At 35.9% G+C, this 27,514-nt stretch overlaps 1 protein-coding gene across 1 annotated transcript in view; it reads left to right on the top strand.

Moving 5' to 3' along the window:
- The window catches only part of Arhgap15 (Rho GTPase activating protein 15), a 644,233-nt gene that overhangs the window by 565,647 nt on the left and 51,072 nt on the right, over nucleotides 1-27,514 (top strand). The window contains exon 13 of the mRNA XM_070023631.1: nucleotides 16,664-16,769. Within this exon, the coding sequence (XP_069879732.1) occupies nucleotides 16,664-16,769 (106 nt within the window). The remainder of the gene's footprint in view (nucleotides 1-16,663; nucleotides 16,770-27,514) is intronic.

Here is a 27,514-nt window from a genome sequence, read left to right as displayed (position 1 = left end):
CTTCTTGATTCTGTAATGCAGTCATTAAATTCAAAATGAACAGTAATACCTAGAGAAAAGGAACATGACATTCTTAGAAATCACAGTCTTTTCTGTGGCATAGATTAAACTTAAAGGATCTCATTTTACAAACACAGAATTACTTTTGCCACCAAAATAGCACATGATTGTTATAAAAAATATGGAAAATTAAAAGATTCCTATCTTATTATTCAAAGGTAAGCTAATACAGTTAATATTTTGGTACATTTCCTACCATTTTTTAAAATTGTTTAACAAAGCTATAATTTTATGGTAGCCAAGCATTGTGCAAGCTTACTTTAAAATGTTTTTTACAGGTTAAGAACAACAAATATTTATTGAACTTTAAATTTATAAAAAATAAAGAGAAAATGAAAATTATTCTAAGTTTTATATCACCTTTTACGGATATGTTCTTTTGATGTGCTTCCTCCAAATATGTTGATATGCTTTTTCCTCTAGTTTTCTTAATTTAGCACTATGTATATATGTACATATTTATATGTATAAACACATGTGTATGAATATACATACATATGTGCATACATACATACATGTGTGCATACATGCATACATACACTGGGCCCAAGTGGCTCACACATTGAATCTTAGATACTTGGGAGGCTTAGAAAGGGACAATATCATTTCAAGACCAGACTTAGCAGCAGGAAACTTTTGGAGATCCATCTCAAAAATAACCAACATAAAATCGGGTTGGAGGTATAACTCAAGTGATAAAGTACCTACCTACCAAGAAAGTAGTCCTGAGTTCAAACTCCAGTACTGCCAAAATTGATTAATTCATGTACTATAGGAAATTTCATATATAATGCCTACAATTCCTTCATTTTTCAATATTTATCATTTTAATTGCTTTCCCATTCTGTTTTTTTAATACAGTTATTATAGATTAAAAAAATACTAGCCAGAGCCGGGCGCTGGTGGCTCACGCCTGTAATCCTAGCTACTCAAGAGGTTGAGATCTGAGGATCTCGGTTCAAAGCCAGCACGGGCAGGAGAAACCGTGAGACTCCTATCTCTAATAAACCACCAGAAAACCGGAAGTGGCGCTGTAGCTCAAGTGGTAGAGCACTCGCCTTGAGCTGAAGAGCTGAGGGACAGCGCCCAGGCCCAGAGTTCAAGCCCCATGACCGAAAAAAAAAAAAAAATACTAGCCAGGTCCTGAAGGCTCATGCCTATAATCCTACTCAGTAGGCTGAGATGTGAAGATCATGGTTTCAAGTCTATGAGACTCTTATCTTCAGAAAGACCACTACATATTTGGAAGTGGATCTGTGGCTCATGTGTTAGAAAGAAGCCTTGCATATAAAAACTAAGTGGCCCCTGCCCCCAAACCCTGCTGCCCCAAGGATTCTCAACAACAGATGGAAACATTTTGGTACTCTCTATAACTTTAATTTTTAAGAGAAGAGGGGACAAATACAGTGATTCATGCCCATGCTCAATGGCAGAAATTGAAAAGATCTTGATGTGAAGATGGTCCTTGATTAAAAAAAAAAAAGTATCTGAAAAATAACCTGAAGAAAGAAGGGATAGAAATGTAGTATCTGCCTGCAATGCACAATGCCCTAAGTTAAACTCCCAATGCCACCAAAGGGAGAGAGAAGTAATATCTACTGATGGTATTTGCTAACACCCCCCAGGATGAACAGCATTAATTATTGTCTCAAACAATTACTCCATGCCCACTGACTTTTTACCTGATCTGTGAAGAGAGGTATCATGAGCAAAACGGATGCCAAAGAGAAATAACCTAATGGGGCTTTCTGGGGTTGCACACAAACTAAGTACAGAAGATCCTTAGCTAGTTTGTAACGTCTCTGTTCTTGAGTTATAAATTTTCATCCATCATCTGGAGACTTACACAAGCCATCAAGTAAAATTCTGAAGAAAGATGTGATGTTACAAATCTTTGCATAGATGAGAATATTCTGCTGCTGACTTAGCAAACAAATGACAATTTTGAGCATGTACACAATTCAGTGGTCACAAGATTTTCCCTATAATCTCACTAGATACTATTTTACTTTCTGTTGAGATTTAATGAGAAAAATCTTAAGAGAGCCTAAAATGCTTAGTTTTATTTTTATCTGAATATAAACAGAATAGTGCTTTGCTCTTGTCATTCAAAAGTTTCACCAAAATAGCGAGGCTGCAGTGGCTCAGGTCTGTAATCATAGCCATTCAAGAGGCTGAGATCTGAGGATTATGGTTCAAAGCTAGCAGGGAAGTCCATGAGTCTCTTACCTCAAATTAACCACTTAGAGACCAGAAGTAGAACTATGGCTCAAATGACAGAGTGTTTAGCCTTGAGCAAAAAAAGTTCAAGTACAACACTTAGGGCCTGTGTTCAAGCCCTAGTATTGGCACCAAAAATAAAAACAAAGACAAAGACAAACTAACATATCTACTCTGCTACTTTCTCAGAACCTAGCTGTCATTTTCAATATTGACACTTTTTTCTTCCTCACCTTGTCCTAGTAGCTTTATGCTTTATTCTCCTCTTACCAATATTGATCTGTTAATTAAGATAGATTATAATATATAATATATATAGTAAGATATATAGTAAGATAGATTATATACATAGATTGATAGATTACATATTAAAGGTACTAAATAATTGCCTAATGGACTCATGGTCACTATGAAACTTGGGAACTTCTTCTGAGCTCTATCTTCTCATCTAACTAATACATTTTGGAAATTCTGTTCTACACATCTCCAAATAATGCATCCATCATTCTATGTATATTTTTGAATGAAAAATTCTGCTTCAACTCCAGCCTAAGCTTTCTCTTAGAGCTATACCTAGGTGACAAACGAATAGTCACAACTCTTCTGTTAGTCTTATCTATTATATTTATTCTAAAATGGCACTTTCGTGCTGACATTGAACCTTAATCTGAACCTTATTCCTTTACTTTCTGATACTCTAAAAGATGAAATGCATGAAATGGTAGAATTCCACAAATTTAATCCTAACCAAATTTTGTGAGATTCCCACCCCATTTCCCCGCTATTTTAGGTATGGAGAAATTCCTGTACTGATATGAGCTTTGATCAGGGCTTCTTCTCTGTCTTCCTCCAACAATGAGCACAGACATTAGATTCACTTCTTTAAAATAACATTGATCTGAATTATCCTAAGTAGGAGAATAATCTTGCTCTAGAGTGACAAGTGTGTAGAAAATGGGTGAGTAGAAGATGATGAAAGGCATTTGCCCAACATTAAACAACATTAACTGTGGGAAAGAGAGCAATGCCCATTTTTTATTAGAATACACCTCATGACTTTGATTCTAAAGCCAGATAAGAATGATTCTATCTGCTTTCAGAAACTCAGAGTCTCTTGTTCAATAGTTCAGTAGCATAGACGGTACTACCCCTGACATTGTCCAGTTAAATGTAACATGCCTTCTAATGAATTGTTCTTAAACTTCTGTCCCTGAATTAATTGACAATCCTTGTTCAACTCATAGGAAGAACCTGTTTATTTTATTTGTCTCCAAGTACATTTAGTTACAAGTTCCACAAGGCAATTAGGTATGGCCAACCAGTTGCCATTTTAAACCCAAAGTTGAGATTTTCATGAAGACAGCATAACACTGAAAGTTGACAGTCATTTTCTTCTCCAGGTTTGACCCTCTGCCTATGTCTTCTTCTTCATATTTGTGTCTTTACATATAAATGATAACAACCTTGTAAGAAGTATATTTAATTTTAGACCTGCCATTGAGAAAGCCCTTTGTGCTTCTAAGATGAGTAGGATCGCAAAGTATAATCATTTTTAATCATAGCAATAGATTTCAGAATATTATTTTTCTGTTTAGAAAATGTAATTTTCAGTACCTAAAACCACACCTTGGTTCTTTATAAAATAAAAAAAAGAACTTGGGATTTTACATCACAGAAAGAAAAGTTTCTCTTGGCTTGACTTGCCAGTAAGGAGGTGTGTGAATGGCCTCTAGTTAGACATTTTCAGAGGAAATACCATCCAGATGCTCTAGTCTGCCTTTTCTTGGCAGACAACTAAGAACTATATGGAAACAGAGTCTGAAATCTTTAACAAAAGAATTCCAAAAGCTCTTACCTTTGGCATGGACATTAATTAAAAGAAAGAGTCCCTTCTCCCGTGATCAAAGTTTAACTGGTATTAAGCAGAGATCATCACATAATTAACACTTTGAACTGACCAGCACCTGGGATTACAGCAAGAAATTTTGAGGTGAGGCTAGTGGATGGACATATGCTCTTAACCAACTCCCTGCTCCTTATCTATGAAAGAGAAAGAGAGGGGGGGAAAACAAACAATGAAGTACTCCGGTCTTAATGAACTGGGCAGATTTTGTAGTCGCTGAGGTGTTTGCCATTACATATTGCACATAATGTATGGCACTGTTAGGAGGAAAAAATTGGAGTCAAAGTGGCTGGAAAGTTAGGTCTGCTCTGTAGCACTGTGAGATTGTTGACATCTGCCGAGGTTGGAGCGCTCAGTAAGCAGGAAATGGGGTGTCACTCTGAGTGGTAGTTTACCATTATCCTGGCATCCTAATGAAGTGTCTGCAGTGCACAGAGCTTCTGGATGGCATCTTAACGCACGGCTAAGCAAAAGCACTTCTCTCCCTGTCACTGTCATCCATCTGCCTGCACCCTACTGTAGCCAATGGGATGGAACCATGCTACAATGTGCTATAAGCCATTTAGAGTTGCACATTGCATAATCAGTCCCATCAAATATGTAAAAAATGGCCATTATTGGTTATTTTCCTCAAACTCTGGCACCTGGAGTTTGATACATTAAAGTTAAACTTTCTCAAGTGCTGTTTTTGCTATTAATTCCACTTTATCCCACTATCTAAATGAGAATGTGTTGCATTCTCCTTGTCGTAAGTCTTAGTAATGGACAGAAAAAGTTGTATGAATATTCATTAAAAACTTCACTGTGCATCATACACTTGGTGAATTCATCCATTCACAATGTAATGGAATGGTCATTTTCTTTGAGCTAACCATTTTTAAGAAAAGGACAAGATTGGTTGTTTGTATCTTACAGCACATTATTTAGTTTGCAGTGACTTTGAGATCTTTAATAGGTTTCTTTAAAGACACAGGACATTTCATCAAACACATTTGCATTTTAAGCTACTTTTGTCAATGCCGGATGATTAAATTTTCGATTTGAATATTACTGCAATGAAATTCAAATGCAGTAGGTGGTGGAGGATGTCTGTAATAGGTGGTATAACTAAAGGAGTATGTGTGTGTGTTTGTGTGTGTGTGTGTGTGTGTGTGTGTGTGTGTGTGTGTGAAAGAGAGAGAGAGAGAGAGAGAGAGAGAGATTGAAAGTGTGTGTATAATATTCCTGAAACTTCTGGATAGGTTTTACAAACCAGGTTGCAAAGCAGCTGGGCTCTCATGGTAAGAACTGAAGTGGTAAGATGGCCACAAAGTTGAGAAGAGGCTTGCTATCACAGGCAGGGGCAACCGGAATCTGCTAAATTGGGGACTGGGGTGAGCAGGAGGGTAGGGTTATATAAACAAAAGGGCATAACATAATTCAGTTGCATCAGGAGTTTTTTTCACAGACATTAAAACTATGGTAAACATCACAGCAGGCAGCTTCGCACTGCCGCACAGTGGGAAGCTCAGAGCGTCTGCCCAAGTGGTGCCTGGCTCCATCCACTGCTACAAGTCTCCGGCTTTCATTAGCACTCAACAATTCACCCAGTCCCCCAGAAAAAGGGAAAAATCCAAGCAGCAAAGCCCCCTCACTAATTATTTTAAATGCTCCCAGGTTACAACTTGGGGGGGGGGCAATATGGCCAGCTGATGTTAAACTGAAACAAAAGAGTCATCCTGAAATTAAAAAATAATACAAAATAAAAGAATACAATGGCTTGCTTATTGTCTGATGGTTCGTATGTTTAAAATCAGTATAACTCTTTATTTATTTGGTGAAACAGTATGTTGTGCTATTAGGCCACTGTTTACAATGAAATTACATATTTTTCTATTTTTTTTATCTTTAGTTGTACAGAGGGGTTCCAGTTCAACATGTCAGCTTATGATCAATGTAATCTCTTTCATTCTCTCTCATCTTACCCAGCCCCTCAATTTTGCTAGCTCCATTTTCACAGATGTACATTGAATATGGTGACTGCCCCCTCCCACCCTTTCTTTCTCCATGAATTTTTGGAAGACAGAATTGATTTCTGTACAACTCCATTTCAGTAGTTAACACACACAGGTGCATTCCACTCCAGATTTGTGCACACATATCTCACAATGAGTCTCTGAAGTAGAAACTAGTTCCTTAGGAAGAAATTTGTACTAACATAAAAATTAATGTGAAATTAACTGTAACAAGGTGTGTAAAGTAATGTGCATTAATATAAAATACGCACTTAAGTTAAAGTGGCTTTCCCCCTCCCCCTTTCTGCTTAAAGGACAGAGTTGTTTGAGAAAAATATTATCCTTCTTCAAAGGGAAAGAGGCCTAATGTTGATACCCATAAACGTTTCACATGATAGATTTGGGGGGGGCAATGGATGATAGGTGTTTATTTTTGCAAAATCCAGACTCTGGTTTCTTCATTCATGTCCCCCAGCTGCTGTCAGCAACACAGCACATCAGCTTTCCTTCATGTGCGAATATTTCTCCAGAACTCATTTGCAAAAGAGTCAAAGCAATATTAAACACCACATCCAAACCTCTTTTAAGCACACAAAGAAATGGGAAAACACATCAGAACTAGACCATTGAGAAAATCCTCCTTTCAAATTTACTGCTTGCTTCACATGCTAGTATAAAATATCCCACAAAGTCCTGTTTGTGATCCATTTGAAACAATCTTGATTTGCTTAAATTGACACATTTTTCTTGCACATTTCTTTCTAAATGCAAAAATGGCAAAGAATTCTCCTCCCTCTTCATTATAAAAGTACAGAATCTCAAGCTTGTTTATTCCTAATGGAACACTGGAGAAAGTAGAAAATATATAAATATCTCTTTCAGAAGATTAGTTGTCTCAATCTTTAAAAGAGAGGATTTGTTCATTCTTTTCCCATGGTAAACTACTAGGGCTTTCATTAAATTTTTCCATTGTTAAATTAATGCATTTTACTTTACTAAGTTGGTCCCAAGGTTATAAAGCATCAAACCTTCCAATAGCCTTATTTCTTCCATACTATATGTACTAATAAAAGCCATTAGGACATTGATAGGAATAGAATCTCTGAACAAAGTTGTTGGAGGGATCTTCTATTACATTTCTAACTTACCAAACCAGAATCTGAAAGATTCTTTCACTCCTTACATGAAAATATTTCCAAGCTAAAAGATTTCAGGCAAGAAATGTCATAAGTGTTTTGAGTATTTCAAATCAAGTGTAAGAAATTTTGTTTGATCTACTGGTAAGTATTCAATTGACAAGGTCAAGAACAGAGGGAGGTCTGGCTAGCAGGTCATAGGAAGAGTGAGGGAGGAGTGGACAGGGGAGGGATGGGCGAGAATGCTGAAAGGATGACATTGATCAAGTTGTGATTGTATTCGTAAGTGGTGCTGGTTAAACAGCAACTCCTTTCTACAACTATTTAAACATAATATTTTTTAAAAAGAAAAAGGAATCCTTACAAAATGGAGAAAAGAGATAGTTTGTCAGCATTAGTTCCTAAAGTACTATGTAGTCCTTTTACAAAATGTAGAAGGAAGTCCACTAGTTAAAAAGAAAATATGTGAGATAGATAGATAGATAGATAGATAGATAGACAGATAGATAGATAGATAGATAGATAGATAGATAGATAGATGTCATACTTGAGGATTTTCAAAGATTACATTAAAGATGCTGATGAAAAGTGGCTAATTTGTTCTACAAACAAGAGAGAGGGAGAGAGAGAGAGAGAGAGAGAGAGAGAGAGAGAGAGAGAGAGAGAGAGAGAGAGAGAGAGAGAGAGAGAGAGAGAAGTTATGGCAAAAAAACACCTAGGCTCAGCAGCTTTCTGGGGAAATGGTGGAATGTGACTATGTGATTTATAATGAGAAAAGGTATCTACAACATACAATTTTCTACCTAGCTGCAAATAATAATTCATAGTGATGTCCCTTCCAGATAAAAGACCTTTGCTGTGTAGGACCCATGTGGTAAAATGATCATGATAAATGTCAGACTAGTGCAGGTAACGGCTTTACAAACCATTAAGATTAGCTGGCTCTTTTTTTCTGATGATAACAGTAACCATGCTGTGACTCTATGTGGTAATAATATCTCAGTCCTGATAAATGCCAGAGCCAGGCAGAGGTGTTTATCATCCCCTGTTCAGAAATGCTGACTAAAGTTACCACATGTTGCCTGTTTTTCTTCTTCTACAATAGTCTTACAATTTTAGGGGGAAAATGCTGATTCATAAAATTATTTTATAATTCAGGTGAAAAGATGTATAAGATTTTTTAATCCAGGTTTCTCAAATCAAGGTGGAGCCAAGTAAAATAATCTGGTGAGTATACTACTAATCTTTATCTCCTCTTCAGAGACCTTTTGTTTAAAATAACTGGTCATGGATAAAGTTCAATATGCTTTCTCTATAAAAATAAATAAATAAATAACCTTTTAACCTCAAAGACAAGAAAAAGTATATCTAAATTTATCTTTTCTAATTGTGAGATAGATCCTAGTTGCTTTAAAGGAATTTTTTAAATTCCTTATACATTTAATTTTCCCTTCAATGGAAAGAGATAGAGCATTAGACATTTGGTATGAACAACTTCAAGTCCTATAAATTATTCATAGTGTTTAGACTCTCATGAAAATGTACAAAGATAATGCTTAATGTAAGTAGCTACTTGATTATTTGAATTGAATTACTGGTTTACAATGAGAAAGGTGTCAAATGGTTCAAAATGGTAAGAATTGGGTCCTTCTTTAAGTTGATGAAACCAGAATAAATTTAGCTAAAAGAAAATGTTCACAGATGTGAATTTCAAAGAAAAAAAACTAGTTACTTTTATTTTCTCAGTACAGACTATCACATAAGAATGAATTAGTTTCATTTTTAAGTTGTAGAAATATGGCTGGCCACCATGACACCTCCAAAATTACTTTGAGGGAAAAGAAGCTCTAGGGTGAAGAGTAAGGTTATGGTTTTCCTGTGAACAGTGCTGAAAGAGTGTCAGACATTGCCTTGCTCTTAAATTCAGACAGAGGGGCAGCATTGCAAAACTGAGGAGTGCAAGCTTGAATTAAAAGCCAATTTTAGGCTGGTGAATTTCAGGAAATGTAATCATCCTCAAACTGATTGCACGGAAGTAATGCCCCTTTTTAAGAAGTTAGTGTGTAAAATTTGAATACTTTTCAAAACTGCCACCACTACTATTAATAGCGATTGTCAATGCCTAAAGCCAAATGTTTGAGTACCTACCAACATTAAGAACTGTTTTCCTTTTTATCTTTTGGAGGGAGCAGTATTGGGGCTTGAACTAAGGGCCTAGTTGCTGCCCTTCAGCACTTTCACTCAAAGCTGGCACTCTATACTTGAGCTACAGCTCCACTTCTGGCTTTTTGCTGGTTAATTTGAAGTAAGAATCTCTTAGAGATTTCTGCTCAGCTGGCTTCAAACCATGATCCTCAGATCTCAGCCTTTTGAGTATCTATGATTATCAGTGCTGGACTAGGTTTTCCTTTTCATTTCTGGTCTTGGGGAGTACTATAGGATACAGAATCTCAAAACTTAAAAACTTCCAACTCCAGATTACCCTCAAGGCCATGATGGTCCTTGGTTATGATGTGATGAGACTTTGTTCATCATAAACTGAGATTACTTAAATATATTTTTTTGTTTTGTTTTGTCAGTCGTGGGGCTTGAACTCTGGGCCTGAGCACTGTCCCTTAGCTCTTCAGCTCAAGGCTAGTGCTCTATGACTTGAGCTACAGTGCCACTTCCGGTTTTCTAGTGGTTTATTGGAGATAAGAGTTTCATGGACTTTCTTGCCCAGGCTGGCTTTGAACTGCGATCCTCAGATCTCAGCCTCCTGAGTAGCTAGGATTACAGGTGTGAGCCACCGGCGCCCAGCTTACTTATATGCCTTAACAGAATATATTTTTATAACTAACAGCATTCTTTGTATTTACAAAATATATCATATCCTGTAGCTCCTTTCTGTTTTAAGGAAATAGTACTAATGAGTAAAACTTATGAATTCCTATTACGTTAGAAACAATTCTGTACTATGTGCAATCATATGTCCAGGTCAAGAAAGAGAACAATTAAATAGAAATATTTTAAAGTGTGGGGAACTTATGTTTAGTGAACATAAGTGAACATAGTGAACAGTAAGTGTGTGTATTGTGTGTATTGAAACAATTCTACAAAAATCCTTTGAGATGTATATTTTTTATATTTTTAAGCAAAGTTTTGAAGCATCCACATACCCACAATCATACAGTAGAGGAACATTCTAACCCAGTTCTGTCAGACTCCCCAATGATATACCATTTCTTTTATTTATAGCATTATATAAATATATATATATATATATATATGCCATTTATGAGGTTTGCATTTGCCCCTAGAGTTCTTCCCAAAGTAAATTTAACTTATTTAAAGAATTAAATAACTGCTGTTATACCTTGGATGATTTCTCAAGCCCCAACTAAAGTTTTCGTTGCTATTGTTGTTTTATTTTGTTTGTTTTAATGTGTTGGCACTCGCTCTTGAACATTAGGCCTCATACTCTTACTTGCTTTTTTCCCCAAGTCTTGTGCATTACCACTTGAACCACATGTCCACTTCTGTCTTTTTGGTAGTTAATTGTAGATAAGAACCTCATGGACTTTTTTTTTTTAATGTTTTTTATTGTGAAAATACTGTACAGAGGGGTTACAGTTACATGAGCAAGGTAATGAGTACATTTCTTATCAAGCATTGTTGCCTCTCCTTTGTTTTTCCCCTACCATCAGGTCCCTTCCACCTCCTCAACTACACCCCCTCTTACCACCCCCCCACCTAAATTGTAAAGTTCATTTTCGACATAGTGTCTTGTACATCTCATTGTTTTTTCCCTTCCTTTCCCCAAATTATACCAACATCAAATACAGTGAAAACAGAGATTATACCATGGGAGAGGGACATACAAAGCAACAAAAAAAATCTCATGATACCATATAAATACGTTAGAAACAATAACAAGGCAGAAAAAAACCACTGGTGTCCTTATCTTGGAGTTTATTTTGCTTAACATCATCTTCCTCATAGACTTTTCATGCCAGGCTCACTTAAAGCCATCAAACTCAGATCTCAGCCTCCTGGGTAGCTATGATTACAGGTCTGAGCCACCAGTCCCTAGCCAAGTTTTTCCATTTAAAAACATGTTCTCAAAGATTTACGTCCAGTGATGTTATGCTGCAACGCATCATATCAAATATTCTCTTAAGACATACATTCCTATAAGCAAGAACAGTCACTAACTAAATTCTGAAATGATCATGATACAAAATATGAATAATAACTGTTTTCTACCAAATATAGCTCTGACATATAGTGATTACCATGATTTTCATACAGGAAGCATTAAACATTCCAGAATCATTTTTAAAAGCAGAACAGCTGTGGTACTAATGACCTCCTTAATACAAAGGGACGCATTTGTCCTTTAAGAATTGTAGAGAAATGGTATGAATAGATATCCCTAGACATCTGTCACTGAGAGAACCTTGTCATGTCTTTCTCTGGGTAAACCTCTACAGCAGCAGGATCTGTTTTGAAATATGAATAAAATGTGGATATAAATAACTTAAGGAAAATAAAGACATAAATGATAAGGCTGGAAATGTGTCTAGAGGCTACCAAGTCCAAGGTTCTTTGTCATAGAGAACTGTTTCCACCATTGTATAACTTTATCTTATCTTGTTTCTAAAAAAAAAAAAAAAGCATTGAGCTGTAAATGTCATTGTGTAATAGCAACATTTCATGCCCATAAATGCAAATGGAACTATCCAAAACCATATTTTGAAAAATGTGCTCTCAGAACGGTTAACGGTGGGAGGGGACTGTAAAGCCACATTCTTATCATAACATTAAGGGCTATTTCACATGTGGGAGATGTGACTTCACTAAGTAGCATGGAATTGTGAAGAAGCTGATTTACAACAATGATTTGATGTCATTGGAGAAGATAGGGTCAGGTAGGTGAGGGGTGAGCAGGAAATAGTTTAGAATCACTGCTTTGGAATGGTGAGATAAACCACTACAGAAATTCTTGTGTGTGGTTGTTGGTGCACAGTTAAAAGAATGGAAACACTATTTGGGTATAAATTGGAAATAAAAATGAATGTGTTAAAGATCATAGCATAATCATAAAAATAAACCACAGTAGATTGAGAATAAGAATGAAGAAAATGAAAAGACAAATGAATTATATTATTTCATAAACTATTGTGTTTTTTAGTATAGAGTTTACCTAAGGGGTTCCTTTAATTCTGCATATAGAAAAAGTTCCTTTACCCACACTCCTATGCTAATGTAACAAAAAAGGAAAAAAAAACCCAGTTACCTCAAAGTCTTCTCAAATTTCCAGTGCTTCACAATAATGAGAAACCATATGCTAAAGGAGAAATATTAATAGAAAATGCTGTCTTTCAGATGCTCACTGAATCAATTGAAGATAGTTGACACATCTTTAGTAAGCAGTGTATGAATATTAGCTCATTAACCACTCCTGTATTATGTATGCTGGTTCCAATTCCTAATATGACACATCAATAAACCAGATCTGAAAAGGTGTCATTTCAATTTTAATGTATCCAATTGTATTTTTGATGTTACCCCCACTTAGAAGCATTTGTGTTATTTCCTGATTTTACAAGCTATGGAAGAGTAGGTGTGGTATTGATTTGATCGCGATCACACTGCTTTTCTACAACCTTTTCAAAGATTTTCATCTGATGATGTTGTAAGAAAAATAAATCGTTCTTCCTTAATACTATTTTAGTCTTCTGTGAGCCATTGTAAAGCTCTCTTAAACTTCAGCATAACTTAGACACAAATGTGCATGTTTAGTTATCCAGTTGTCTGATGCCTCAAATATGTGTGGAAGTAGGACAAGAAAGAAAAATATTTTCGTGAACTATTCCTCATGGCGAATGCTTCTTATAGGAAGATTTTGCAACCACATCATACTTTATGAAAGTTCTTACACATAACTGCTCACCAATCAGATCATCTGCTCACAGAATAGTTAGGTACTGTGTAATGAGCTACCATGGCAATTATACCTTCACTAACTGACACTCACTTGGCTCAACAATTAGTAGCTACATTTTGAATGCTCACTGCAACCAGATAATATGCTAAGTGCTAGAAATAAAAGGTGAACTAGACCCAGAATGAGCTGCAATAAAAGTGTTGGGGGACAGTGAGCATTTATAGAGTACTTAGTTTTACTAGTCATTGTGCAAAGTACAGTTCATACTATCTTGTTTATGATATAAAACTATCCTTTAGATGTTATTTAAAGAGATTAAGAAATGGGTTCAAGATCACATAGCTAATAAAAATTATTACTAAATTCAAATGAAGGTCTATCTATTCTAATCCATGCTCTCAACTTTCATTGGTTCAGCAATTCTTCTTTCATTCATTTAATCTTTTCTTAACACACCCAAAAAGACACTTTGCTTCATAGAAAAATTCTCTGTTCATGAGCAATTGACAAGCATTCATACAATAATATATGAAATGTTGTAGAAGTAAAATATTCTAAGTACAATTGAATACCTCAGAAAGAGAACTAACACTGGTTCGGTAATCTTATCATTCTTTTTACCTAGTGGCTTAAGAGAGGTGATAGTGTTTAGTTTGCATATAATTACCCTAACTATGACCTTGAAATTCAAGCATTCCAATTAAGAAATGCTTACCCTTTTTCCAAATCACCGTGACTGAATCACCCTGACTGTTCCCTAAAACTAGATTTTCTGGGTGCAGCCATTAAGATCCCTGACTACTTATTGCCTATCAAGATTGATTTAAGGCTGCTGATTCAGTAGGCTTCACTCATTGTCAACTGGTCCTTTTTTTTGTTTTTTTTTTTTGAGATTTTTCACAATGACTTGATTATTACCATGGTCAGAAATTTCAGTGAAATAAAAAAGATCTCCTCTCTTTTCCCCATTTCATTTCTCTTTCCCTTGTCAGCCTCATCTTTATTGCTTAACCTAAATGATTTACCAGATCTCCAAGTAAAATACACTACTAGAAACATGACACACTATGAAAACTGTATTCACCTCTTGAATAGGTGTCTGTGAATATGTGTGTGAATGTGAATACATGTGTTGTAGGTCCTTTTTGCGTGGTATGATATAAGAAATATCCAATATCTCCAATCTCAGCATACTGTATCAATTTTAGTATATTGACTTTATGATACATTATATATTCCTATGAAGCACCATAGCACCATATGAAAATATGGTAAATATTGTAAAGTAAAAGGGTTTTCCCTGTTGCTTTTATTATTATTATTATAATTATTATTATTCCTTTTCTTCCACAGAAAAGATTACATGTGTTCTAAGCTATGGTGTTATAGCCTTCTTCACTTCCTCTTTCCCTTTGTTTCTCTCATTTGCTTTGTCCAAGCCATATTATGTTGGAATTCTTCTAAGAATAACTGCAATTCTGAAGGCTTTGACTGTGGGAGGCATTATTTATAGACCTTTGTGGTTTGGGGAGGAAAAAGAAAAGCTTCCAAGCAGAGTTCTACTAGGAAGACTGCCCTCATTCCACTTTGGCCAAATACCATCTTTGGCAGGATATCTTCCTATAATTCCTTGTTTTTTTTTAAAAAAAGGGTTGGAGTTGGGTTTTTTTCAACATTATATTAAGAAAATGGCCAGTTTCTAAACTAACTCTTTCTTACTCCATTATATAAAGTTTATATATCTGTTAACGGGAGATTATGAAGTGGGCTTTTGGCCGTATTTCTTATTAGGGACTATTTGGCCTTAGTATCAGAGACCTATCCACAAAAGCTTTGGTACACACCAACTTATTTATTCATGTCAAAGAAGCCCAGGTCTCATTGCTCTCCAGATACAGATACTCCTTCCAGGAGTGTGTTACATACTTTATAGCCTCAATTTTCAAGGACATCTCACTGTACAGCCATTCAATCTTCCTTCTAAAGAAGCAGAAAGGGGAAAAGACAAAAGGATTCCAAAGCTAAATCCACTCTATACACAGCCTTCTCTAACAACACATTGACTTCGTCACATGGTTATAACAGCTGCTCGTAAGTGTAGGAAATAGATCTTTTTCACTGTGTATGTTATCTCAGTGGATTATCATTTGATAGGAAAAGGAATGGAAATTCAGTGGATTTCAACTTATATTATTTTCCTATAAATCATCTTTTCCAGCAATGACCTCTTTTAAATCATGAAGCACTCTATGCTAGAAGTTGAAGATAAAATACAGAAAGGAAAAACACTTTAATTCAATGTATATAAAGTGTTTAAGTACAATAAATATTTACACTTTTTGATGGTACAGGCCTATTTAAAACTCTGGTGATGAATATCCTAGGGTATTATTAACAGCAATAATAAAAACAATCTTTGTTCCAAAAAACTTGTCAAAAAATCAAACCAAAAGAATAATTGTAATCAAATCATACTCTATGTCTTTGTTTATTAATTTCCTACCAAGTTTGTGGCTTAAGAGAATAGGAACTTGTTATCTTACAGTATTGGAGTTTAGAAATATGCAATCTGTTTTTCTGGGTAAAACTAGAGCTGTTAACAGGCCTGTGCATATTCCAGAGGCTGTTTTTTTCTCTCTCTCTCTTCTCCCTCTCCCTCTCTCTCTTCCCCCACCCCCACCCCTTTTTTTTTTTGCTGGTCCTGGAGTTTGAACTCAGGGTTTGGGCACTGTCCCTGAGCTTTTCTGCTCATGGGTAATTCTCTATTACTTGAGCCACAGGACCACTTCCAGCCTTTTCTGTGTAGTTTATTGGAGATAAAGTCTCACAGATTTTTCTGCGTAGGCTAGCTTCGAACCTCAATCCTCAGATCTCATCTTCTTGAGTAGCTAGGATTACAGAAGTGAGCCACTGGCATGCAGCTACCTCTCCTACTTTCTGACTCATTCTCATGCTTCCTTTTCATCGGGACTTTCATAATCACACTGGGCCCACTACCATGACCCAGAAAAGTCTCCCTTTTTCAATTCTTTATTTTATCCCATTTATAAAGTCTCTTTTGCTGTGACATACCAAAGTCACAGGTTCCCAGGACTAGGACATAGATATCATGGAAGTCCTTATTCACCCCATCATACATAAGCAGTTCAATACCTGATCTTAGCAGAGAGATTTTTATCTAAGTAACATTTTTTTCTAAGTAGCACTATTGCTGCTTTCATATCATCATGAGGTAAAAATAAAGAAACTCTATAACAAATAAGCAAAAAATATATACTCTCTTTGGCTTTTGATTAGTACTTTGAATAGCTAAAGCTTAGTCAAAGTTCTTATAAGAATATTCTCTCAACTACTTAAAAGAATCTCATTCTATTTTGCTTTAATTTTTCTTTTAATTAGCTGTTGATTTTTTTTTCCCCAGAAAAGCAAGACAACAATGCAAGAATTGAAGCTCTAAAGTCTCTGGTACAAAAACTTCCTCTACCAAATCGTGACACCATGAAAGTACTGTTTGGACATCTAAATAAGTAAGTTGTAAGGATTTCTGGGTGTTGTATTATGGTAATTTCTGAAATGAGCAAATTTGATTTTAGTACTCTAAAACAAGTATTTCCCAATGCATTCATTTCATATTTTCCCATACAGCTGATCTAAGTCTTCTAACAGATGCTAAAAAATGTGCTAGTGATAGGAAGAACTACCTACAAAAGAAATTTCTAAATAAATTTTTTTTCCTGGCTTTTCCAATATCTGATAGGCAGAAGCATTGTCAGAGTTCTGAAATGCACTACCTTGGCTTTGCTGAGTAGTATCATGTAAGAAACAAGAAATGGTTCTGTTACAAAACCAGTCCCACCAGAAACTGAGGATTATTATTTGAGGCAAGCCCATACAAAATATTTATTTATCAAGACTAGATAACAATAAATAAGCCAGATATGGGATGCATACCTGTAACTCTATGTACAAGGCAAAAGTAGGAGAATCATAAACAAAGATTGGCCTCAAACAAAAGCAAGACGTCCTGAAAAACAAAGCAAACTGGCCTGGATGTGTGGCTCAAGTGGTGAAGTTCCTGCTTAGCAAGTGCAGGGCCCTCAGTTCAAACTGAAGTATAGTCAAGAAGACAAGGAAACAGAAGAAAAGGAAAAAGAGAAAGATAGGGAGGAGAGAAGGAGGAAGAGAAGGGGGAGGAAAAGCTGGTCCAGCCTCACCAGTGATCAAGAATAAGTTATTTAAACTCTCTGAAATTCAGGTTTCTCCAATTGATAAAGTGCTACCCATGTGAACAACAAAGATAGTATTTTAGCAAGAAAAGGGGAAATGCACTGACCCAGAGGGCTCTAGCACCCAATAGCCAGGGGTGTGGTGCTAGTTGCTGAGGTCATAGATGCTAGCATCATATCACATAATTCTTTGTGCATCAGTGGGAGACCCAGGTTCCATTCTAAGCACAAGGCAGAACCTCTGAAGGATGACAAACTGAAAGAATACAAAAGATTGCTCTGGCTACTGAGTGAAGATAAGATTGAAAGTTTGAAAGCCAAGATATCTATTAGCTGGAGACCGTAATAGTCCATGCAGGAAATCATGGTGGCTTGAGTAAAGCCACCAGAGAGAAGTGAGGGAAGATCATTTAGAGGTAGATCAGGTTGGATTTGCTAGTAGCTATTATACGGTGAGAAAGGAAAGTAGATACCAATCTACCACTCTGGGTTTCTGCTTGGACAAATGGGAAAAAAATGAAGAGAAGTTTGAGAGCTTAATTTTGGACAGTCTGAAATGACTGTTATTTGACTTGTTAACTTCTTCAGCAGAGGCAGAGTTCAATACAAGTGATGAGGTTTAGTGTTCATTGTAAATGTCTAGTGCTCTTGCACTTGTAGAATAATGGACTAAAATAGTGATTTTGCTCTTTGGGAGACTAAAATCTCTTTAATTACCTTTATCGTCCATGCTTTGGGATGTCTTTTCTACAAATCTATTCAACTTATCCATTACATGATTTAAATTTTAAATATAATACTTCCTTCTACACAAAAAAGTAAGCAAAAGTGATGTATATCCATTAAAAAGTGAAATTTGTCTACCAGTCAAACCTATGTTCATTGTTGCTTGTGGTGTTAAACTACATTATACTGTACATGTTGTTCCACTCCTATTTGGTAACTCACGGATGGCTTTCCATTTCATTATACAGAGTTGTTTCATTCTTTTTAATAATGTTGTATCTACCATGGTGTGGAGAGTCCCTAATTTGCTAGCCTTGCACTGAAGAACACATTCTAATTGAAGTCATCATATTTGTTACTCTCTTGTTCTGCTCTCATAGGAAAGGATGATTTTAAAGTTCTGAATATCGTTATGTATGAATGTCCCTTCTATCACCTCCATACGCTGGTTACTACAGAAAAGGTTTAGTGGAAACATATTGGGTTTTAATGAAATAGGAAAAGAGCAAGAGAAATAGAGTTTAATCCTTCTATTTTTTACTCTTTCATCATCTCAGGAAAGCAAAATAGGATTATATAATATAAATTTAACCATATCTTGTGGTTATAAGAATTAAATGAGACAATGCATTTAAAATGCCTGGCACATGGTAAGCATTCTTTGTCTGTTAATACTTTTTCCCTCAGGATTCTTACACACCATGAAAGAGGTTTCAGGTGTCAAGTAAATTCTGGAGTTCTTATCTCAGTAATTCTAACTGGACAAAGTCATAAAATAAATGGAAGAGGATACTATTTAATGCTATGCAATATTGAGTCTTTAAAGTTTTTGAGAGGCATCTATTAGAATCTCGATTATTTTCATTTTCTCACCAGAAAAAGTAGGTATATATATATATGCTTATATATAAATATATATTTATATATAAAGAAGAAACTAAGTGCCAGCTAAAACTTCCTTTAGGAATACAGAGAGGAGGGAGAGAATGAGAGAGACAGACTGATGGACAGATAGCAGAGACAGAGAGACAGTTAATCAATCATATTTATTACTTATAATCCCAGTACTAACAATTAATATTTGATTATGTCTTTTCTATCTAAATTAGTTTCCTACTACTGTTAGGACTTTTTACTTCAATGGAATAAATGGAAGTCAATGGCTTAAACTAAGATTTAGGATCAGATTATTCTATAACCTCACAGTGTCCATACTTTTAAGGTTTTGCTGTAAATGGGCATAATATGGGTTATCTCCAGCCACCAACCTTTCTTGGGTAGCGTGACATATTCCATCCTGCATCAATTTATAAATTATGCGTAAGTGTGTTCTCACGATTATATCTTGTTAAGCATTTTTGCAAAGTTTTTGATAAACAGCCAATCATGGCATGTCATCAAAGCTTGAGAAGACTAAATAAGAAGTTTGTTTAACTAGAATTTAAATATATTCATGTTTGAAAGAATCATTAGAATGTTTTCCTTAGTCTTGATGCATTTGGTAGTTCTTCAGAAAATTTACCGTCAACACTTGTATGTAGTGTTTATTCTGAATTGTTGCAAATATATATATTTTGAAGTTTGTTTAATGAGGGTTAGAGAACATAATGAAGTGCCAGAAATTCCACTTGACCTACGTATGCTACAGTCAACAGAACAGTACTGCACATTTGCAGAGCTCTGAGTTAAACACTTCTTTCAAAGCAGAGTAACTACCAACAGGGAAGCCTTAACAAGGCACAATTGGACTAGAAGATTGATGTAAACCTTATCCAGAAGAGCTATATTTTTAAAGAGCTGTGATTATGTTAACCATAAGACTGTGCAATGGCTGAATAGTGTTAGGGATCAAAATCCTCATTCTGAATCAAACTCAAGTTATTATTCTTTTTTTTTTAAGTTTTTTTTTTGTGAAAATACCGTACAGAGGGGTTACAATTACATAAACAAGGTAATGAGTACATTTCCTATCAAGCATTGTTGCCTCCTCCTTTGTTTCCCTTACCATCCCTGCCCTCTGATCCCTCTACTCCCACCCACCCACCCCTTCCCCACCCCCTGCCAAAGTTGTAAAGTTCTTTTTTTGACATAACGTCTTGTACATCTCATTGTTGCAATGGGTCCATCTGTATCCCTATTTAAACAATTTGTTTTTTCCCTTCCCCTCACCAAATTATACCAACATCAAATATAGTAAAAACGGGTTATACCATGGGGGAGGGACATCCAAAGCAACAAAAAAATCATCTTATAAATGTTAGAAACAATAGCAAGAAAGAAAAACCATGAATGACATTGCCCTATTTGTTAGGAAATGGAAAGACTTGGAAAAAATTATATTAAGTGAAGTAAGCCAGGCCCAAAGAAACATAGGTCCCATGGTTTCCCTTACTTGCAATAACTAGCATATGTCTGAGACAAGCAGAAACAGTCAGATAAGTTGATGTTAGGCGAAATGACCCCCAGATAAGAACTCAAACTCAAGTTATTCTACTGTGATTCTACTATTGTATCTTCATGCCAGAAATCCAGAATAAACTCACATCTCAAAGTGTTATCAATCAGAAATCTTTATGAATGTCCTCTTTTACAAGTTGACATAACAGTATTCTATAAAAGGTCTTGTGATCACTTCTGAAGCATCATACCAATGTGGAAGTTCTAGCCTTATTACATATGTGTCATATGTAGTATTTTCCTACACTCTACTTCTTTCGAAAGGCAAAGAAGAAGAATGATGAGAAAATTAATGGGAAGAGATGTAGAAAATTTATTTTTACTTGTTGATGGATAATAGTTGGAAGGTGAGAATCAGTTAAAGAAGTTAAGGAACAAATAAGGACTCACTAACACTTTATGCATCATGCAACTGAAGTGTATAATGTACTTATTGCTTCTGACTCTTCTCAAACCTAGTGTAAGGTGAAAGAAGAAGGAAAGAACTTAGGAAACCCAGTGACAGTTCTTCCACTGGAGTTATAGAAATCGGTCAGAAAGAAATGACCAAAATCTTGAGATACTTTGGAAGGACAAGTCCATAGAAATTTTCTTTCATTTTTTTTAACATTTCAAATTTTCTTTTATTCTGGAATTTGTTAAAGGTAAAGTGACAAAATGTTTGGAAATGGTTTCATCCTTATCTGAGGTTGATAGTAAAGTAACTAGTATTAAAGATGAACTAAAATTGACACAGCTTGACATTTGTTTAGCTGGCTAGTGGGTATATGAAGTTCATTATATTAACCTCTCTAATTCCATAATTTGATAAATTTTAAATTTAATTAAAATATCACAGTATAACCCCCTCATTTTTTTAATTGTGAAAATACCATATAGAGGGGTTACAATTACTTGGGCAAGATAATGAGTACATTTCTTATCAAGCATTGTTGCCTCCTCCTTTGTTTCCCCTTCCCATCCCTTCCCATCTCCCCTTCCCCCCACCTCCCCTACTCCCCCCCACCCAGCCAAAGTTGTAAGATTCGTTTTTCGACATAATGTCTTGTACATCTCATTGTTGCAGTGGGTCCACCTGTATCCCTATTTAAACAATTTGTTTTTTCCCTTCCTCTCCACAAATTGTACCAATATCAAATACAGTGAAAGCAGGGGTTTTACCGTGGGGAAGAGACATACAAAGCAACAAAGAAAACATCTTGTAAATATGTTAGAAACAATTGCATGAAAGCAAAAACATTTGAATACTTATCTTGGGGTTCATTTCACCTAACATCAACTTATCTGACCTTTTCTGCTTGTCTCAGACATATGCATAGAAATTTTCTTGTATTCATTTCTCTATCACCTTTCGAGCTAGCGATATAAAGAAGTCTGTTAATTCTAATGCTATGTAACTGTGAAAATAGTACACTTGCCAACAACTTTAAAAAAGGCAAAAGGAGATATTACTAAGAAGCTATACTATTCTCTATTTTTTAAGTACAAATAGGAAAAAGAGGAAATAATATGTTAAAAAAGTAATGAAATAGAACAAATGCTATTTTGTCAAGTGTGAATTGAATCAAGCCATCTATAGGCCATGGAGGGAAGTACCAGAGAGCGTTTGAGGAAAGACATACATGCAAATTCATCAAGAATGAAGACTATCTCCGTGTGTTTTAAGCTAGGGATCTTAGCATCCCTATTATATAATAAATAGTACAGAAGGGGGAAAGTTTATGCAGATAAAATTGTTTTCAGGAATATTCTTGTACTCGTGGAAGCCTGAAAACAGTGTTGTGAATGTAAAGGATCAGATAGAACATGGAATACGATATTGGTTTTACAACATGTAGCACAAGCTCATTTTCTTTAATTTGTGGAAATAGTTGTATTGAGTTAAATAAAATCACAGATAGTAAGATTTTTACCTACTTAGAAAATAATTTTAAAATATGTGGAAAAATTGTGTATATGGAAAAATCGATACAAATGCTTGCTGAAATGTTAATATTTCTTTGAGATATTGAATTATGAGAGGCTTTCTTTTTTCATCACGTGTTTCTTTTTCTTCACTAACAACAATGTAGAACTATGCATTGATATTGAGAGAACGAAGAGAACAGTCCTTGGACTTAGGCAATCCTGATGTGTGTTTTGGCTGTGTAGCACACTGAAGGTGGAACCGTGGCCAAGCTGCTCAGCACTATGCTTCCATTTTGCCATCTGTGAAATGGAGATCATTGTAGAATCTCTTCCTGTGCTGGGAAGCAGATGAATACTACTCTTAGATAGCCTTGCACAGCATGTAGCTGTACTAGTTAAATAAATACAGGTGCTAGATAAATATTATATATCTATGTATATTAGTTATGAAGAAGATATGAAATATTTTAATGAAATAAATATAGGAAGAATTTCTAAGGTGGTACCAGAGTCGAATTGCTCTTCATTTTCCTAACTTTCAGAAAACTCCTTATCCTCACCAGAAAATCTTTGACGAAACCCTGAGGTTCCCAACCAGATTCCTGGAGGTCCAAGAGGCTGTATTTACATTTCACAATTTATGTGACACCTCTCTCCTCATCCCCAATGCCAAAGCTATTCTGTTATGAATTCCCGATCAACTTGGCTGGCATCTTGTCCTATGTCCTCAGTACTGAATGTTTTCACCTTCAGATGAGAGTTTGCTGACACAGTAGGCTCTCCCAACCATACTAGGTATAGGGCAAGTGTGAAAAGACTTTGAGGTAGGCTGCTCTTCCTCCACTACTTGTCAAGGGCTCATACCTGTCATCTTAAACAGTTGGGAGGCTGGAAGCTGAGAATCTAGGTTTGAAGCCAGCCAGAAATAACCCCTTTTATCTTTCATTAGCCAGTACAAAGTCAGATACGGAGGTGTGGCTCAAGTGGGAGAGCACCCACTTTGAGTGGAAAAGTCAAGTAAGAGTGCAAGACTCTGAATTCAAGCCTCAGTACTTGGCATGCATACACACACACACACACACACACACACACACACACACACACACACACACACACACACACACACACACACACACACACACACGGTATCTCTAGTTTCCCAAGGAAAATTATTTTGCCTTCTCTAGCTTATCAAAATAATTCTCATAATGAGAATGTCCTGCCATGCAAGAGAGAAAATGGTTCTGTGGAATCCATGCAAATGAGATAGTTTGAAGGCAAGGGAACTTTACATCTGTCTCAGCTACCAGTAAAAACATTCATCATAGAATCCTAGTAATTCCATTTTACCAGGCCTGGCCCTACCCTCGAGTACTGGAATTCCTGCTGCATCTACTATTAGTAAGGTATTCTGTTTATTACTGAAGTATGTTCCCACATGTTTATTACAAAGATAAAAATAATTCATGATAATTACAGAAAATTTAGAAAATAAACAATAAACTATTTCCCAAAGCAAAACTGAAAGAGCTAGATTTACTTTGAGGCATGTATTTGGGGAGCCAAAACAATGTAGGATTTTTAAGGGTGTGGGAGACACAAAAGAATACTCAGTTCTTATTCTTTTTTTTTATTGTGAAAATACTGTACAGAGGGGTTACAATTACATGGGCAAGATAATGAGTACATTTCTTATTAAGCATTGTAGCCTCCTCCTTTGTTTCCCCTTCCCATCCCTTCCTATCCCCCCCCCCACCCCCGCACCAAAGTTGAGATGTACAAGTCATTATGTCAAAAACGAACTTTACAACTTCAGTTCTTATTCTTGTACTCAATATTTTGGAAAAATCAAAATGTCTTAGTAAGGGGTGACTTTTAGGAATTATTTTAATTCTGGAATTTCCATGTACAAGTCCATGAATTTTATCTCCAGCACGCACACACACACACACACACACACACACACACACACACACACACACAATTATTTGAATAATCAAGAGTTATGAAATAATCTTGTTTTTTAAAAAAAATCTCAGAAGAATGTATTTGCTGCTGATTTTAGTTACAATGAAGCATACTTTCAGCAGATTTACATGCTGTAAAACAGGTTTAAAAGGAAAACGAAAGTCTCCTCTTTTGCTTTGACTCTTAGAAAATCACCCAGCTGTTCTTAGAATTCCAAGGTGAAAAAATGATATGGCTGAATAGGCAAATCTCATGGAAGAATGCCAGTTGAGTGCCTTGTTGAAAGGAGAAACTGTTAAGCTGTGGCTATTTGTGAGAGTAAACTGATATTTAGTGCTTCTCTGTGGTCTTCATGGATATTAAATAAAATATTCTATAAAAATATGTCCTAGGCAACATAAATGATGATGACCTAGAAATATAAGAGTTGTACAGGGAAACAATAGTGAGGAAACTATTCATCCACTCTCTCTTTAAATGGCACTGTGGCCATTTCTGATATTTAAGCAAGAAGAAAGATTAGGTATGGTTAAAGAATGAACTTGAAAGTCCACAAGACTTCACCCTTTTCTCTGGTCCTTAAGAGCAATGGTTGGTAAGCCTTTCTGCTGCCCATCCAGGCAGGTCTGGTATTCTTTGGAGCAGAGTGTGTTTTTCTGTGCTGTCCTCTGGCACTGTGCTCTTTTTCTGTACACTTTGGTCTCCCACCCAACCACAATACCTGATATCCAAAGACTTGCAGGCCATGGGTATTTTTACTGGAAAATGAAGGATATGTGCAAATTGTTATTTTCTTTTTCACTTTCTTTCTTCTTTAATTTCTCTTTTCTTCTTTTCCCTCCTGAGGGACAAGGGTTGCACGTTGTTTGAAATGAGCCAGAAGTTTAATAGCTACTCTGCTTGTGAGTCTGAAATGGTACCCTCATCACTTTGAAGAGCTAATGTACTTCCTATGGGCCTGAAATTTCTCAACTGGACTCATGTGGCAGAATTTGGCCTGGTAGTTAAGAAAATTAATTACTCTGATTGCAAGGGTGAAGCAATAGTTCCCAACTCCCCATAGTAATCATTAAAAAGTCATCTACTTAGGAGACATCTTGGCACAGGATTTATAAGGTTTTCGAGCTGGGGACCAGGGTTCAATGATCCTTCCCATAGTATATCCTTGTTCTAGGGGAAGACTTTGGGAGATAAGCTTTTAAGTCAGGATTTAAACTGTTGCTTAGATCTTCAGATTTCACATTTGAATGGTAGTATTCATCAAGCAAGAGAACGCGTGTGCGTGGGTGCATGTGCACACACATACACACACACACACACACACACACACACACAAACAAACAAACAACTTTAAAAGACTACTGTCCCATTGATCATGATCCTCTCTATCATTAGTAAATGTCTATATTAGGAAGATATTTACCTCCTAAGAGCTCTTTCTTTCTTTCTTTCTTTCTTTCTTTTTTTTTTTGTGAGTCGTGGGGCTTGAATTCTGGGTTTGGGCACTGTCCCTGAGCTCAGCACCACTTCTGGTTTTCTAGTGGTTTATTCGAGATAAGAGTCTCAAGAACTTTCTTGATCTCAGCCTTCTGAATAACTAGGATTACAGGCGTGAGCTACCAGTGCCCAGCCCTAAAAGGTTTTTGTTTGTTTGTTTGAACTGTCTGTCTTTACTACAACTCTTGGTCTTTTATCTAATGGGGAAAAAAAAATAGGAATTTGGACTTGAAAGACAGGCCCCAGTACTAACCTCAGCCTTTAGAAACTGTACAACACTGAAAACATTTTTTACTAATTTGAATCATTCCTTTTGCTCATGTATGAAATATGTCAAATAAATTCACATTTTGGGAAAGTTTGTTAACTATAAAAGTCTACCTACGTGTTAGCTCAAGGAATTTTAAGTGGGTCTCTGCAGTATTTCAGGCCTGAAGATATGGGTGTGGCAAACACTGGTCTTTGAACTACAATCCACCCTGCTTCCCGTTTTTATCAATAAAGCTATTTTGGAATTTCATGCACATACACCTTTTTGTGTATTGCACAACTGCATACTATGTTTGCAAGAGTTAAACAGTTGTAAGTCAGACAAGACCAAAAGTGCTACCTGATCTTTTCCAGAAAAGAAAAAAACTGATTGATGCTAGAGAATGGATCCACCAAGTAAGAATTAAAATATAGCTCTGATATTTCAAAGAATACTTCCTAAAGAACATGACAGTTTGTTTTCAAGGAACCCTGCTGTAAACACAGAGAATATAATCTTCATTTGGTATCTGACGAGAGTTGGTTCCAGGATATTCTCTCCACATATTCCTAGAAGTAACAATATCTGAAGTTTAAAATTTTTATATCAAGTGGCATAGTATTTGTGAAGAACCTACAGCATCCTTCTGTACACTTTATCTCTAGGTTATGTATGCCTAGATGTAAAAGAATGATAGGTAAATAGGTGCTATACAGTATTCTTTTAGGAAATTATGGTAAGAAAAAGGTCTGTACAAGTTCAAGCCAGAAGAATAAATTTAATACTTTTGATCAGCAGTGTTTTCAATCCTCCACTATGAAGTTCACAAATATATTGTATACCAATGCATGGAGAACTATGATGTGGTAAGGAATTTGCAAGGGTTATTGAATGACTAAAGATTATGGGTTACAAACACATGGGGAAGAAAATGAGATTGAAATACTGCAGAATAATTATATTGTCAAGAACATCCTGGGCTTTGCTAAAGAGTTTGAAGTTATTTGTATAGAACCCAGGCAAAGTACCAAAGTACCAAAGGATATGAAGTAATATTTGTGTTTATAAAGTTTACAGCTTTTATAAGCATAAAGGATTGTTTGTGGGAAGGGTGAAAACAGTTGAGAGGCTAGTGTAATAGTCTAAACTAGAGACACCAAAGTGAATTCCAGTGTGATGCAAAGAATAGGGGAAATAAATGAGCTGCAGAAGAATTGATGAGGCAGGTTCTAAGAGACAT

Source organism: Dipodomys merriami, unplaced genomic scaffold (assembly GCF_024711535.1).
Source record: "Dipodomys merriami isolate MVZ:Mamm:240054 unplaced genomic scaffold, mDipMer1.0.p SCAF_1, whole genome shotgun sequence".
Lineage (NCBI taxonomy): Eukaryota > Metazoa > Chordata > Mammalia > Rodentia > Heteromyidae > Dipodomys > Dipodomys merriami.
This window is presented reverse-complemented; position numbering and strand designations above follow the sequence as displayed.